The 17,354-nt window shown below is 47.6% G+C and overlaps 2 pseudogenes and 1 gene segment (V, D, J or C); all 3 read right to left on the bottom strand.

Moving 5' to 3' along the window:
* Positions 1 to 7,220: 7,220 nt before the first annotated feature.
* On the bottom strand, positions 7,221 to 7,816 carry LOC144299096 (immunoglobulin lambda variable 1-40-like). The segment is given in 2 exon segments: positions 7,221 to 7,606; positions 7,698 to 7,816. Coding segments are annotated over 2 exon segments (429 nt in total).
* Positions 7,817 to 9,239: 1,423 nt separating this feature from the next.
* Positions 9,240 to 9,718, bottom strand: LOC144299548 (ATP synthase peripheral stalk subunit d, mitochondrial-like; annotated as a pseudogene).
* A 3,097-nt stretch (positions 9,719 to 12,815) lies between these two features.
* On the bottom strand, positions 12,816 to 13,432 carry LOC144299547 (large ribosomal subunit protein uL11 pseudogene; annotated as a pseudogene).
* Positions 13,433 to 17,354: the final 3,922 nt, after the last annotated feature.

Genomic DNA, 17,354 nt, shown 5'->3' with positions numbered 1-17,354 from the left:
ACTGACTAGGAGTGCTGGGTTAAAAAAATGGAGCCTAGATCTTAGAGCAGGAACGAGAATGTCAGGAGATTCTTGCAACTCTATTTTCTTCTCATTCTCCTCCAAGAGTTGGACCCCTCAGACTAGAAACTACAGCAAGATCATTTCTGGTTTTCTCTGAAATCCTGAGGTGGAGACATAGCTCAGACCTGAGGAGCCAGAGGGAGAGACCAAAGCCAAAGGACAGAGGAACAGAGGGGAGAAGAGAAGAGAGGGGGTGTTGTCGGGCATAGCCAGCAGGATCTGGTCCAAGTTCCCATGGAGATGGTTCTGAGAGAGGAGACTGTGTCTGTGACCAGCGTTATGGTCAGTGTATCCCCTGTGGATATAACAGTAGTGACACAAGGTCACACTCTATAGAATGAGATGATAGAACTGAGTGTGGAAGAATGTTTGGAGTCTGCACGTTCAGGTGGAGCACGGTGTTTCATCCTGTTCATCTTCTCCATATTGAGAGGGGAGGTGCCTTGGGCTCTTTTACATTATGTGTCTGTGTCTCCTGGAATGTTCCAATTTCTCTTGGTCTATGCGCTTTACTGGAATGTTTCTGTTTCCTGTGGAAGCATAGATCATCGTGCAGCAGAGCCCACCCTGCTCAGTCTCTCCAGATAAGTTTCTTCCTGAATGGGGGTTCAGAGACAAGATCCTTGGGTCCAGAGATTTGTCTCACTCCCCCCTTATCTGAGACCCTGTGAGTATCTTGTCAAGGAGGACAAGCTGACAAAGTCCGTGGAAGAAAGTCAGGCTGTAGCCTGGAAGCTCAGTCAAGGCTGTGCTAGCTCACAACTCAGGGCTTCTGCCAGAGAGCTTGTCCTATATTAACTCCCATTTTGCTTCTCTTCACTCCACAAAAGGTAAATTCTACATTCACAACAGCCTCACAGGCAAAGGGTTTTGCATCAAATGATCAGATTCCTCCTCCCTAGACATCCAAGCCATACTCCTCCACCCAGGACTATTGCAAAGCTCCACTGTGTACCAGAGGAGAGGAGGCCACAAGCAGGCACTGGGGGATCAGGAACAGGACCCCAGAGGATGACCATGGTCCTGAGTGGTGTCAGCTGTAGGAAGTCACATCCACAGGACTACTTCAACCAGTGTCCCTGGAGCAGGGTCAGGGTTTTTACAACATTTCAGGACCTCAAAACCCCCATTCCTAACCACAACTCTGATGTCACAACTGAGGGTCAAGTCCACAGCTATGGGCCATGAATTCCTCTTGGGCCTGGTTCTCACCCAGCATCCCCACAGCCTAGTGTCTCATACCTGGGATTCAATGAGCCTTGGCCTGTTCTGAGAGCAGAGGCCTGGTAGAGAAGAGGAGGTTTCTGCTCTGACAGCTGGAAGGGCAGAGTCCACCCTGAGTAGGACTTTCAAACTGCTGGGATTGTCATTTGTTCTGAATATTAAATTAATAAAAGTAGACGTTCTATGGGAAGAGAAAAGGACCACCATGACAACAGGATCTAATTTTTCTTTTATTTGTGTATTTTTTATTGGAGTTCGATTTGCCAACATATACCACAATAACACCCAGTGCTCATCCTGTGAACTGCCCCCCTCAGTGCCCGTCCTCCAGTCACCCCCAACCCCCACCCACCTCCCTTTTCAACACCACTTTTTCGTTTCCCAGAGTTAGGAGTCTCTCATGTTCTGTCTCCCTGTCTGGTATTTCCCACTCATTTTCTCTCCTGTCCCCTATAACCCCATTTACTATTTTACATTCCCAAATGAATGAGATCATATCATGTTTCTCCTTCTCTAGTTGACTTGCTTCACTCACCATAATATCCTTCAGTTCCATCCACATCGAAGCAAACAGTGGGTATTTGCCATTTCTAATGGCTGAGGAATATTCCATTGTATACATAGACCACAGCTTCTTTAGCCATTCATCTTTCAATGGACACTGAGGCTAATTTTTCAATTTGGATCACTAACAATATTTCTGTATCTATTTCTTCTCAGTTTTTATTTCTTCTGTGTCTTCAGAAATGTGTAAATAGAAAACTAGGAGGAAGGATATTGTGACCCAAAATCTACTTCCAGGAAAATTAGTGTGTATTCAAGTTATCTTAAATTGGGAGACAAAGTCCAAGGCCATAGGCAGGCTGAGGTGTTGCCCCTCATCCTCTTCTGTGTGTGTCCTTGTGACCAGGACCACTGAGCCAGATTGTAGAGTAAGAGTCATTCTTATCCTCACCCTGCAGCCCAGAGATGAGCAGAGGCGCTGCTTTGGCTGAGGTGTCTTCAGATCCAGAACAGGGCTGGGGATTTTGAGCCCTGGTGCTTATCTGAGTCTGAGTAGAAACTCAGGAGATATGGGGGGAAGGGGACTCCCTGGCTTCTGTTGGAACCAGTATATGTAGCAGCCGCCAACAATGAAGCCACTGCTCATGGTTCATGTGAGTCTGGCTGTTGTTCCTGGAGATGCAGAGGGAGGTGGGGGAACAGCTGGGCCATCCCTGGCTGGGACAGGGAAACTGTAGATACACAAATTCCCAGGAGGTGGGGAATTTTTGGTGGTAGTTTCCAGGGGATGTTAATATCGAGGAAGGTCCCCCAGAAGACAGATGATGTCCCTTCCTGGGAAGAAAGACAAGAAATGGAGGAGGAGAGGAGTCCAGGCAATGTTGACAAATCCCCTGTCTCAAGAATGGAGCTGCACTCTGTTAAGCTTGTCTAATTCTCCCTACAGTCTCCCGGCAAATGACAGTGCACTTTATGCAAATTGTCACCCCTTCCAGTCTCTCTCTGACTCCATCTGGTCAGTAATTCAGGAAAACAGGGGACAGAGGATGCTGAAGGCAGGGACTGCTCAGAGTGGACATAGGAAAGATGGAGGGAGCATCTGTGGGAAACGCCCACAGGACCCTGCACAGGAGACTCTGCCAGGCCCTTAGGGAACCAGGCTGTTGGGTCTCACCAGGGGCCCAGAGTGCAGCTCGGCCTCTGCCCAGCTGTGAGGTCAGGGGGGCTCCCCCAGGTGGGAGGGTCCCCTTGCAGGGCCCAGGGGATGCACATTGCCCTTTGCTGATTACATGTCCCTTTCAGGGTCCTCAGTGTCCTGAAGGTAACATCCAGAGCTGTGATCCCAGCACTCACCAGTGACCTGAAGGACTGGGTGGAGCACCCTGCATGGTCTGCTGTAAAGAACATGGATACAGCGTCTGTGATTTGAGAGCTTCCCACATGGAGGGAAGAGTCCTCACAAAATAAGCACTCCTGTGAGAGGGGGAATGTCTACAAAACATAAATCCTGCAAAAGACTGAGCCTATCCTAACCCATGGAACATTTAGGGAGCTCCTCTTGGGACGGCCTTTCATATTAATCTCAAGAGAGGAGTGGCGGTGTTCTGCACAAAGAGTCATCGAAGAAAATATTAAAATATTAAAACAATGCATAAAGATCTTCAAACCATGATGGGAGGTGGTGATTTAACAAAAGCATCACCACCTGGTGAACCTGTGGCCCCGGGGGATAGGAGGGGGGACAGAACAGGGCAGGACTGAAGATAACCAGGTGTCAGGGCAGAGCACCTGAAGCAGGAGCACAGCCGGAGGGGATGCTGGTGGCTGTGGTCCCAGGAGAAGGCGGGGAGGGAAGCGGGAAAGAGGACTGTGTGAACTGGGGTCTCTGCTATGCCAGGCCCTTCAGAGGTGCTGCTGTCACTGCAGGGGAGCCTCAGGTAGGGAGAGGCTTCTCTGAGCATGTAGGAGTAGAAGATCTGGGGAAGGAGCACAAACACTGAATTCCTAGCTCAGAAATGGGAGACCCTGACCTTGAGCGTCAGGATCAGTACCCATAGCCTGAGGCAGGTATGCAGTCCTGGTGAGCAGGCCCTGTGGTGTATGTGTCGTGTAGGGGGACAGGAGCCTAGATTGGTACCCTGGACCCCTTCCCTGGGTACGGGACAGGGGACAGATGTCCAGGAGGCAGCGTCCCTCAGTCCAGGCTGGCTCAGGGGGCCTTCCCTGCATCATCCCTGCAGTGTGTGGTGATGTTAGTCTTCCCCTCTGCTCCAGGTCCCCAGAGGTGAGCCAGGTGTCAATGATAAGACATATGCCCCTCCTCGTCTCCCACATAAAAATGTTCCAGGAGGGTTGAGGCCAGTGACCATGTGTTGGGGGTTTGCAGACCTTTACAGCCCAGCAGAATGAGGAGTCATGGAGGAACATGACCTGAATGTCCAAGGTCAGGCTGCAGTGCCCGGGGTATGGGGGTCATGAAGAAATGGGGTGGAGAACCCCAACCTCTGCCTTGAAATGCACAGCCCCAGGATCCCAGCCACAGGGCAGCAGAGCTTGGGGATCTTTCTCAACCTTTCAGCCCCCAGAGGGAGGAAAGTATCATCTTGGTCACTGCTCCCCACTCCCAGGTCCTCTCCTGGTGCCTGTAATGTAACCCCTCTGAGCTCAGGGTTTCTGAGGCTGACAGCAGGTGGGACCTGGGCCCAGACTCAGGCAAGGAATGCACAGCATCCCATGGAGCTGAGGGACAGGCTTCCAGGCTCCTGCTGCCCCAGTCCTGGTCCACACTGGCTGAGATGAGGGAAGAGGATTGCAGAGCAGAGCCCTCTGCCTCCAGTGCTGTGGGTCCCCAAACCTTGTGCATGGAGGACAGGCCATACCCAGGTCCCACCCACCCTCCTGAGGCTGCACCTAATGACTCCAAATGGCTCAGAACCCCCTGCTGTGGCTCCTTCCTGGAGACTGTCTCCTACTGTCCCCACTGCTCCACTGCTTCTCCAGGATTAGAGTGAGGCTTGGGGTCAGGACCATCCCCAGGGCAGGGAGCACATGGACAAAGACATCAGGGATGCTGCCCCCATGGACTCCAAGGTGGGTCCTCGAGGCCTGGTCTCTGTCTCTCTCTGTCTCTGTCTCTCACCCCAGCTCCTCTGTCAGCTGAGCCTCTGTCCACTCTCCTGGGGGGGGGAGGATACAAGCTCGCTCTGTCTCTACGATGACCTCTGTCTGTGGCCCCAGGTGTGTGCTGTAATTTGCAGGTTTATAAATAATCAACCATTAGTTTTCAAACTATCCAGTGTTATAGCTGTATCCAGTGTCCTAGGGCAATTGTCTCCAGAACCATAAGGGCGGGTCCGATCTCCACACTTGCTATGGAGAGGTTGAGACTCTCACAACACAGGACCTTCTGTTCCTGAAGGGACAACGATGTCTACCATCACCTATGACCTTGGACGTTACGGTTCAATTCCAGGCCCGTCCCTGACACATGACAAGGACTGAGCCCTCAGCCCAGGGGACACACTCTGTCATCCTAAGGGGCTCACGTGCAGTTTCCTTGCTCCCTTTTCAAATTTCCTGTTCACACTCCCTGAGGTCTCCACCTTCCTGTCCTCCCCCTTTGGGGACAAGGGTCACACCTCCTTGGAGAAGTGGATGAGATGATATTCCCTGTGAGCTGTCATGGACCCCAGACTTCTAGAAGACATTCTCTGCCTGCATGAAGGAGCTGTCACTCTGGGGTACAGTTTACTGAGCTGTGACAACACAGCACTGGGGTGCGGCTGCCTTCACAGTGCCATGTAGGAGAGTGACATCACCTCGAATAGAGTCGCCTAACACACTCCCCCTCCTCCTTCCTCCACCTGCTGTCAATCACTGGCCTCCTTGCCACCTCTAGATACCCACATCTTCCAAATTACAATGAAATTCCCATGATGTGGAATTTAGCCTTTTATGTGTTATTCATCCTGAAGAAATATGCAGTTAATATTCATGCATGTTTTTGAACTTAAGAACTTATTTCTTTATTTTTTTAAATTTATTTTTTATTGGTGTTCAATTTACTAACATAGAGAATAACCCCCAGTGCCCTTCACCCATTCACTCCCACCTCCCGCCCTCCTCCCCTTCTACCACCCCTAGTTCACTTCCCAGAGTTAGCAGTCTTTACGTTCTGCCTCCCTTTCTGATATTTCCCACACATATCTTCTCCCTTCCCTTATATTCCCTTTCACTATTATTTATATTCCCCCAAATGAATGAGAACATATAATGTTTGTCCTTCTCCGACTGACTTACTTCACTCAGCATAATACCCTCCAGTTCCATCCACGTTGAAGCAAATGGTGGGTATTTGTCACTTCTAATAGCTGAGTAATCCATTGTATACATAAACCACATCTTCTTTATCCATTCATCTTTCGTTGGACACCGAGGCTCCTTCCACAGTTTGGCTATCGTGGCCATTGCTGCTATAAACATTGGGGTGCAGGTGTCCCGGCGTTTCATTGCATTTGTATCTTTGGGGTAAATCCCCAACAGTGCAATTACTGGGTCGTAGGGCAGGTCTATTTTTAACTGTTTGAGGAACCTCCACACAGTTTTCCAGAGTGGCTGCACCAGTTCACATTCCCACCAACAGTGTATGAGGGTTCCCTTTTCTCCGCATCCTCTCCAACATTTGTTGTTTCCTGCCTTGTTAATTTTCCCCATTCTCACTGGTGTGAGGTGGTATCTCATCCTGAAGAAATATGCAGTTAATATTCATGCATATTTTTGAACTTAAGAACTTATTTCTTTAAATGTTGACTACTATCACACTCTACGACTATACATCAGGTTGGAGTAAATCTTCGTTACTTCAAGTCTGGATATTTTATAAAAAGCTGGTATAAAAATCAGTGTGTATATTTTTTATTGCTTTCAGGGGTGCTAATTATGAATAAAGTTTCCATAAACATTCACGTGGGAATTTTTCTCTAGAAAGCTTTTTTTTTTACCTTTTATATTTCTGAGTGTGGCATTGATTTATGTGTTCCTTGCAATCATCAAATAATAAGAAGAAATCACCTGGTTGAAGATAAGGCAATAATGTTGCCAGCTGTAAAAAAAGCTGACAAGTGCATCAGCAGAACAGGGATGGGGATGAAGGACCATGATAGCTTCGTGGCCTAAGAGTGTTTCTTTTACTGAGAAATCAGAAGATGACAAGTGAATGTACTCTAGCCTAAAAGAACCAGTCCCTGATCCCAAAGGCAAAACTTTCTCATTCCTTTGACACCCTCTGTGCACAATGGGCTACTCTGAGATACTCTGAGGTCAGAGATGATGAAGCAGGTGCCATTTCCAGGAGGTCCCCAAGATGCACCTGTGTTCAGGGCATCAACTGAAGAATGAGCAGAAACCCAGGGGAATCCTAAGCAGGCAGCTGCTGGGGCGCTCACTCACTTTGCAGATGGGTAAGTGGGTTTTTGTCTCACTTCCCCACACGCCTGGAGTACTGTGCCACCACTGAGACTGCTGTCATAGGATGAGCAGTAATAATCGGCTTCATCCTCAGCCTGGAGCCCAGAGATGGTCAGGGTTGCTGTGCTGCCTGACCTGGAGCCAGAGAATCGATCAGGGACCCCCGAGGGTCGGCTACTACTACGATAGATGAGGGTTCTGGGGCCTGTTCCTGGGAGCTGCTGGTACCAGCCCACATAATTGCCATAACCAACATTGGAGCTGCTTCCAGTGCAGGAGATGGTGACCCTCTGGCCCAGGGACCCAGACACTGAGGCCGGCTGAGTCAGCACAGACTGGGCCCAGGACCCTGCAAGAAGGAGAGAATAGACAGGGTGATGCTGGAATCTGGATTGCATATGTCCTCCCAGGGCCCCTCGCCCTGTCCCACATCCAGTCACCTGCGCAGTGAGCGAGGAGGGTGAGGATGAGAGGGGACCAGCCCATGGTGGAGGTCATCACGGATCCTGTCTTCAGTGGCCCCTCAGCTGAGCAGAGCCTCCCCTCATCTCTCCCTTCCCCTCTTCATCCTCTGAGAGAGGGAGGGGCTCTTCCATGCAAATGAGACCCCGGCTCTCTGACCCCTCCCTGGTTCTGGGTCAGTTCCCTCTGCCTGAGCATGTCAGGGGGGGTGGGCAGAGGAGGGGCTTGGGGCTGGTGTGCGGTTCAGGAGGTCCCAGCTGTGAGCCCTGAGCAGAGGTCACAGTCAGTGCCAGGTGGTGTTCCCAGCTCTGATCCAGCCTGAGCCCTCAGAAATAAGTCTCAACTGTGTTCTGGCATCCTGACACCACCTCACCCTGCATGACATGGGGATCAGTTGGCCATGGGACACAGGTCCTGTCTCCAGAGCTCTGACCACTCTCCTCCTATGATCTGGACGAGTCTCTCCACATGTGGTCTCCCCTGAATGTGGCATAGATTTTAGACTACACTCTCATTTCTTGGTGTGAGGGACTCCTGGGTCGCTCAGGGGTTAAGTGTCTGTTTTTGGCTCAGGGTATGATCCTGGAGTCCTGGGATCAAGCCCCCCATCAGGCTCTGTGCAGGGAGCCTGCTTCTCCCTCTGCCTATGTCACTGCCTCTCTCTCCATCTCTGTGTTTCTACCACAAATCCCTTGGATTTTCATGGGCCACTCAGGACTGAGGTGGTGTCTACACCAATTTGTCTGACATCACTGTCACATCCAGTGGAATGAAGGGTCGCCGTGTACAAGTGGCCTCCTCTGCACAGGATGCTTAGAACTTCCTCCTATATGATGACCCTGGTTGCAGCCCTCTCCTTCTCTCAATTTCCTGAAATACTGAAGACCCAGGGAGCTAGATTTTCCAGGTTGTATGTGGAAGGCCTCGTGTGCTTTCCTGGAAAGGTTACACACTGAACATCGTTGTCATCTTTCACTGTTTTCACCTTTTTTAAAATTTTTTTAAATTTATTTATGATTGTCAGAGAGAGAGAGAGAGAGAGAGGCAGAAACATAGGCAGAGGGAGAAGCAGACTCCATGCACTGGGAGCCTGACGTGGGATTCGATCCCGGGTCTCCAAGATCGCGCCCTGGGCCAAAGGCAGGCGCTAAACCGCTGCGCCACCCAGGGATCCCTTCACCTGTTTTAAACATTAGTTCTCCCCACCCCTTGGGCAAGAACTCCTTCCTAGAGTCTGTCCTCCCCGCATATGGACACAGGTCTGCAGGAGCCCTGCCATTTGAGGTTGTCTGTGTGCCACTGACCTCAGAGCACAAGAGGCAGACCTGCAGGGTGTTTTAGCAGGAAGATGTGACAGCTGGAGAATTTCTGGCAAGAATCCAGAGGAAGAGATTGTGTATTGGTCACTCCCTAGACCAACTGTACACATAAATTGGATGAATGTTCTTTTTTTCCGTATCATTATTTTTAATATCCAACATTTATAATATGAGGACCAGGGCTTTCTCCTCAGCTCAAGTTTATAAATTTTCAACTGGCTTGTGAAATCAATAGGGATACTTCTTGTCTAATTTGGTTTCTGGGAAGACTTCATTCAGATCCTCAATGGTCATCTGATCAAATGGAATGATGTTCTTTATCATCTCCAGCTCTTTTTCATATTCTTCAATCCTGGTCTTTGAGAGGGATAAAAACTCAGCACAGCTCTTCACATCTTCTTTATCCTCAGCATCCACCTGGACAGTGTATTTATCCTCTGGTACAGGAAACTTCAGGGCATTAAACTTCTTCTCAAAGTCACCTACCAAGCCAGCCTTTGCCACATTGGCCTTGTAGTAAACCCAGTCGGTAGCAGGTGGTTTCTCAGGAAGAGTAGCCAACCTGGAGGTAAGCATCTCATTCCAGGATTTCAGGGAGTTGGCAATGGCCTTCTGGTTTCAGGGTATGATCTCCACAAAAGCTACCCAATGGTTTTGAGAGCAAGTTTTCGCCCAGCCATCTTGAGATCCTTCACCGACCTCATCAGCCCACAGTCCTGAATGTTCTTTTTAAGAAAATCTTCTCAATGTGCATTGACTAAGATTCAATGATGATGTCACTGTGAAAACACAGGCGGAATTACGAGTATATTGTTCACAGATCTGTGCGGACTGCATGGAAAATAACGATGGAAGTGGCATTGAAAATCTCAGTGCAGTTGCACTTGGTGGCTCAGTGATCGAGCATCTACCTTTGCCTCAGGTCATTATTCCAGGGTACTGGGACCAAGACCTGCATCAGGCCCCCTGCAAGGGCCCTGCTTCACCCTCTGACTCTGTCTCTGCCTCTCTCTATGTGTCTAATGAATAAATAAATAAAACTTTTTTTTAAAAAAGAATGACTTCGTCTTTCATTTAAATAGACATTTAGAAACATTTTATAGAATCATTTGTCTCTTTTTTTAACCTTATAATTATATCATGGGTCTGTTCATGCAGGCAGGAAAATCTGAAGGGGTGCCCATGAGTCCCCATGAGGACCCTTGTTGTATGAATTTCGTAGCTATCTGAGTGACTTGCATTGGCCGAGGTGTCTTTGAAGCCAGAGTAGTGGCTGGGGACACTGGGGCCCTGGTGAGTCTCAGTAGACCATCAGCAGGTACTCAGGAGGCCTCCTGGCTGCTGGAACCAGCATATGGCCACCGCTGCAGCCACTGCTCAGTGTGCAGGTGAGTCTGGCTGTTGATCCCAGGGATGCAGAGAGGGAGGGCGGCTGGGTCAGCACAGGCAGGGATGGGGAACCTGCAGACACATTCACGGGTGATGGATCAGAGGCCAGACTGAATTTCCTCAAATCTCTAAGCTAGACCAGCAGACGTAGGCTGACAGTGGGTCTGTGTCCCTGAGGTCACTCCTGACCTGTGCACTGACAGAGTTGAATGAACATTAAAGATCACAAGTCAGGGTGACAAAGTCCCTGGTCCCCTCCATGGGCTGGGCTGCCCCACGCCTGCTCTTCTACTCCCCCCTCTGCCAGAAGGGCTGTCCATGCACATAGGCTCCACCCACTCACTGCCCAGCCCCTCCCTGGGCCCTGATCCTGGAGCTTTGCTCACACCACACACTGAAGAGGATGGGGTTGGCTTCAGCCCTGGGAGAGCCCTGGGGGGAAGCATCTGCTGGCACCACACACAAGTCCCTGCTCAGGGTCCAGGCCTAAGAGGACACAGCTGCTGAGCTCTCATCAGGAAGCAAGGGACCAGCACACAGGCCCAGGCACCCTGAGTGAAGGATCCTCAGAGAGCAGCCCTAACGGACCACAGGGCAGTCCCTCAGCGCCCCCTCCTGGTCACAGGGCACTCACCTCAGCAAGGCCCAAAGCCCTGAGAGCCCAGCTGGTTTCCAGGGCTCACCAGTTCCCTCCCCATTGGCATGGCCAGGTCTGACTCTCAGAATGGGTTCCATCTCTTGGGCATTAGAGACATGAGTTCCACATGTTCTCACAGAAATGTATTTGTGTTTTAAACTCCTGTTTTTGTCATTTTTGTGTATTTTTTTGGACTTCTATTTGCCAACATATAGTATGACACCCAGTGCTCATCTGTCAAGTGCCCCCCTCACTGGCCATCACCCAGTCACCCCGTTACCCCACCCACCTCCTCTTCCATTACTCCTTGTTCGTTTTGTACCAACATATTTGGTGTATCAGTGACAAATCCGAGAAGTACAGTGTGTTCACAGATGAGCACTAGTGTGGCTCCCATCAGGCCATATTGTATTAGAATACAGTCTACACTATAGGGACATATTCAAACCCTCATTCATTGTCTCCATCATTCATGTCTCCCTATACAGATTCTTTTCTTTTATGGACAAACCTCATTTTTTTCACATATTTTGCTGTGGAATCCACTCAGTAGGATTGTGTTGAAATATGGAAATTATATATACTACCAAAGATGGCAGAAGAGTAGTGTCCCCAAGTCACCTGTTCCCACCAACTTACCTAGATAACGTTCAAATCATCCTGAAAATCTATGAATTCGGCCTGAGATTTAAAGAGACAACAGGGGATCCCTGGGTGGCGCAGCAGTTTAGCACCTGCCTTTGGCCCAGGGCCCGATCCTGGAGTCCCGGGATCGAATCCCACATCGGGCTCCCGGTGCATGGAGCCTGCTTCTCCCTCTGCCTGTGTCTCTGCCTCTCTCTCTCTCTGTGACTATCATAATAAAATAAATAAATAAATAAATAAATAAATAAATAAATAGACAACAGCTGGAATGCTACGGTGAGGAGAGTTCACACTTCTATAAAGGTAGGAAAACGGAAAAAAAGAAATAAAGAAACTAAAAGCATCCAAGGGGAGGGGCCCTGAGGAGCTGGGCTGAGGCCGCAGCGAGCACCCCCAGGTCAGGAGAGCCCTGTCGGAGGAGCAGGAGCTGCACCAAACTTCCCGGATGGACAGGCGCCCACAAGGATTCAGAGCATGACCCCAGGAGGGCGGGGATGCCCTCAGGCTCCCGGGGGTACGAAAAAGCCCCTGCCCCGGGGAGAGCCCCACACCCTGTGGCTGAGCTCTCTAAAGGGCTGCAGCATGCCCCGTGGCCTGGGAGCAGCTCGGAGGGGCTCAGGCGAGGCTCCGCAGAGAGGGGGCTGCACGGCCGTGAGCCCGATTCCAGCAGTGCAGGCCTGGGAGCCCAGGGTGCCGGGGACACAGCCCAGGATCCGGCCTCCACCCGGGACAGGCGGAGGTGGGAAGGCCCAGGCAGGACAGCGAGGACACCTGCCGCTGGGGGCCCCAAGCTGAGCAGGTCAGGGGCCCCGCCCCAGAGCATCCAGTCCCCTGCAGACTGGGAGCTGCAGTAGTTACTGCGGGAGCTGACTCTAGGGCTGGGGAGCTGGCCACCACCACTGCTATTGTTCCTTGTGTCACCTTGTGCCACGGACAGAGCAGGGCTGCCGGGGAAGAGGGACCTCACAGGATAAACAGCTCCCACTGACACGACCTGGCAGGGGGCAGGACAGCTCCCCAAGTGCACAAACCTGAGAGTCAGCACAACAGGCCCCTCCCCTAGAACCAGCTAGAAGGACAGGGGAAAAGCAAGTTTTTTATTTTTTATTTTTTGTCAAATGATCCTTTGTTAAAATATTTTTCTTTGTAGTCACCTCGCTGGGCATTCCACTGCATAACTATTGATGTCATCTATGATGTCATGAGGGTTACGGCAACCAACATTGCAGCCCACAGACTGGGCAGTCCCCAGGATCTCTTTAATGGTTTCAGAGAGTTCTCTGGCTAGAGATCGATGTCACGTCTGTCAGGCAATATTGACAAACTCATCAAAAGTGATATTTCCACTGTGCTTAATGTTTTTCTGCTGCTTTCTGTCTCTTGGTAGTTCCTTGAGGGCTTTGATAATCAGGGCAGAGGCAGAAGGTATCACTTCAATCTGGGCCTGTCTGTTCTGAATGATCAGTTTCACTGTAATCCTTAGACCCTTCCAATAACCGGCTGTCTTGACGATGTCATAACCAACCTTTTTTGGAGACAGACCCGGCAGTCGATCTTCAGGGCCAGGGCAGACATGGCACCGACCTCGCCACCGGTGCACCTCAAGAACATGACGTTGATCTCATTGGGATCGAACTTAGGCGGCATGGTGGAGGCAGCTGGTGTCGGATGACCCTGGATTCAGGAGGACCAAAGACAGTTGCACCTTTGCCTCCTCTGAGCCTAAAGCCAAAAGCAGAAGACCAAGTTCTTGACCAAGCAGTGCTGGAAACAACAGGGAAAATCAGGGGACTTTCAGTATACAGAACAGGGGATACCCCTCCTTGTTTTGTTTTGTTTTTTGTTTTTTTGTTTGTGTGTTTCTGTTTGTTTTGTTTTGTTTTGGTATGGTTTTTTGTTCTTTATTTGTTATACCTTATTTTTTTTCCATTCCATTTTCCAGTATAACTTGATTTTAGCCACTCTGCACTGAGCAAAATGACTAGAAGGAAGAACTCACCACAAAAGAATCAGAAACAGTACTCTCGGGATCCCTGGGTGGCGCAGCGGTTTGGCGCCTGCCTTTGGCCCAGGGCGCGATCCTGGAGACCCGGGATCGAATCCCACATCAGGCTCCCAGTGCATGGATCCTGCTTCTCCCTCTGTCTGTGTCTCTGCCTCTCTCTCTCTCTCTCTGTGACTATCATAAATAAATAAAAAAAAATTAAAAAAAAAAAAAAGAAACAGTACTCTCTCCCACAGAGTTACAGAATTTGTATTTTTTAAAATTTTTTTATTGGAGTTCAATTTGCCAACATATAGCATAACACCCAGTGCTCATCTGAAGTACCCCCCTCAGTGCCAATCACCAAGTCAACTCAAACCCCTGCCCAAATCCCTTCCACTACCCCTTGTTCATTTCCCAGAGTTAGGTATCTCTCATGTTTTGTCACCCTCACTGATATTTTCACTCATTTTCTCGCCAAATTACAGAATTTGTATTACAATTCGACGTCAGAAAGCCAATTCAGAACCACAATTATAAAGCTAGTAGTGGCTCTGGAAATAAAAGCATAAAGTATTCAAGAGACTACATGACTGCAGAATTTAGATTTAATCAGGCCAAAATTAAAAATCAATTAAATGAGATGCAATCCAAACTGGAGGTCCTAACAACAAGGGTTAACGACGTAGAAGAACAAGTGAATGACATAGAAGACAAGCTGATGCCAAGGAAGGAAGTTGAGGAAAAAAGAGAAAACCAATAAAAAGATCATGAGGAAAAGTTAAGGGAAATAAATGACAGCCTCAACAGGAAAAATCTACGTTTAATTGGGGTTCCAGAGGGTGACGAAAAGGATAGAGGAGCAGAAGGTGTCTTTGAACAAAACGTAGATGAGAACTTCCCTAACATTGGGAGGGAAACAGGCATTCAGATCCAGGAGATAGAAAGATTCCCCCTAAAATCAAAAAAATAAAATAAAAATTCAACACCTCGACATTCAATAGGGAAACTTGCAAATTCCAAAGATAAAGGAAAAATCCTTAAAGCAGCAAGAAATAAGAAATACCTAAACTTTATGGGGAGAAGTATTAGGTTAACAGAAGACCTTTCCACAGAGACCGGGCAAGCCAGAAAGGGCTGGCAGGATATATTCAGGGTCCTATATGAGAAGAACATGCAGCCAAGAATACTTTATCCAGCAAGACTCACACTCAGAATAGAAGGAGAGATAAAGAGCTTCCAAGATAGGCAGGACCTGAAAGAATATGTGACCACCAAACCAGCTCTGCAAGAAATATTAAGGGGGAGTCTGTAAAAGAAAGAGGAAGTCCAAGGGAACATTCCACAAAAACAGGGACTGAATAAGCATCATGATGACACTAAATTCATATCTTTCAATAGTAACCCTGAACGTGAATGGGCTTAATGACCCCATCAAAAGGCGCAGAGATTCAGACTGGATAAAAAAGCAGGACACATCTATTTGCTGTCTACAAGAGACTCATTGTAGACATAAGGACACCTGCAGCCTGAAAAGAAAGGTTGGAGAACCATTTACCATTCAAATGATCCTCAAAAAAAGCAGGGGTTGCCATCCTTTATCAAATAAAATAAGTTTATTCCAAAGACTGTAGTAAGAGAGGAAGAGGGACACGATATCATACTTAAAGGATATATCCAACAAGAGGACTTAAATATCATGCATATTTATGCCCCGAATGTGAGAGCTGCCAAGTATATCAATCAATTAACAACCAAAGTTAAGACATACTTAGATAATAAATCACTTATACTTGGTGTCTTGAACACAACGCTTTCTAGAATCGACACATATTCTAAGTACAACATCTCCAAAGACACAAGAGCTTTAAATGATACACTGGACCAGATGGATTTCACAGATATTTATAGAACTTTACATCCAAATGCAACTGAATACACATTCTTCTCAAGTGCACATGGAATGTTCTCCAGAATAGACCACATAATGGGTCATAAATCAGATCTTAATCAATACTAAAATTGAGAATGTCCCCTGCATATTTTCAGACCATAATGCTTTGAAACTAGAACTAAGACACAAGAAGTTTGAAAGGATTACAAACACATGGAGGTTAAGGACCAACCTGCTACAAAAAGAAAGGGTCAACCAGGAAATTAGGGAAGAATTAAAAAGATTCATGGAAACTGATGAGAATGAAGATACAACCTTTCAAAATCTTTGGGATACAGCAAAAGGACTCCAGAGGGGGAAATGCATCGCAATACAAGCATCCATCCAAAAACTGGAAAGAACTCAAGTACAAAAGTTAACCTTGTACCGAAAGGAGCTGGAGAAAAAAGAGCAGATAGATCCTACATCCAGAAGAAGAATAAATTAATAAAGATTATAGCAGAACTCAATGAAATAGAGACCAGAAGAAATGTTGAATAGATTAAGAAAACCAGGAGATGGTTCTTTAAAAGAATTAATGAGATAGATAAACCATTAGTCAGCCTTATTAAAAAGAAGAGAGAAAACACTCAAATTAATAAAATCATGAATGAGAAAGGAGGGATCACTACTAATACCAGGGAAATACAAACAATTTTAAAACTTATTATGAGCAGCTATACGCCAATAAATTAGGCAATCTAGAAGAAATGGATGCATTTCTGGAAAACCACAAACTTCCAAAAATGGAACAGGAAGAAACAGAAAACCTGAACAGGCCAATAACAAGGGAGGAAATTAAAGGAGTCATCAATAACCTCCCAAGGCACAATCTCCAGGGCCAGATGGCTTCCCAGGAGAATTCTATCAAATGTATAAAGAAGAAACCATAGCTATTCTACTAATGTTGTTCAGAAAGATAAAAAGAGATGGAACAGTTCCAAACTCGTTCTATGAGGCCAGCATCACCTAAATTCCAAAACCAGACAAAGACCCCACCAAAAAGGAGAATTATAGACCAATATCCCTGATGAAAATGGATGCAAAAATTCTGGAAAACTGTGTGAAGTTTCCTCAAAGAGTTAAAAATAAATCTGCCCTATGACCCAGCAATTGCACTGCAGGGGATTTACACCAATGATAGAGATGCAGTGAAATTCCAGGACACCTGCACCCCAATATTTATAGCGGCAATGTCCACAGTAGCCAAACTGTGGAAGGAGCTTTGGTGTCCATCGAAAGATGAATGGATAAAGAAGATGTGGCCTATGTATACAATGGAATATTCCTCAGCCATTGGAAATGACAAATACCACAATTTTCTTTGAAGTGAATGGAACTGGAGGGTATTCTGCTGAGTGAAATAAGTCAATCGGAGAAGGACAAACATTATATGGTCTTATTCATTTGGGGAATATAAAAAATACTGAAAGGGAATAAAGGGGAAAGGAGAAAAAATGAGTGGGAATTATCAGAAAGGGAGACAGAACATGGGAGACTCCAAACTCTGGGAAAAGAACAAGGGGTGGTGGAAAGGGAGGAAGGCAGGGTGTGGGGGTGACTGGGTGACGGGCACCAAGGGGGCACTTGATGGGATGAGCACTGGGTGTTGTGGTATATGTTGGCAAATTGAACTCCAATAAAACTAAATAAATAAATAAACAATAAATAAATAAATAAATAAATAAATAAATAAATAAATAAACATTTCTTTTAGCTCTGCAACAA

The sequence above is a fragment of the Canis aureus genome, chromosome 27 (assembly GCF_053574225.1).
Source record: "Canis aureus isolate CA01 chromosome 27, VMU_Caureus_v.1.0, whole genome shotgun sequence".
Classification (NCBI taxonomy): Eukaryota; Metazoa; Chordata; class Mammalia; order Carnivora; family Canidae; genus Canis; species Canis aureus.
This window is presented reverse-complemented; position numbering and strand designations above follow the sequence as displayed.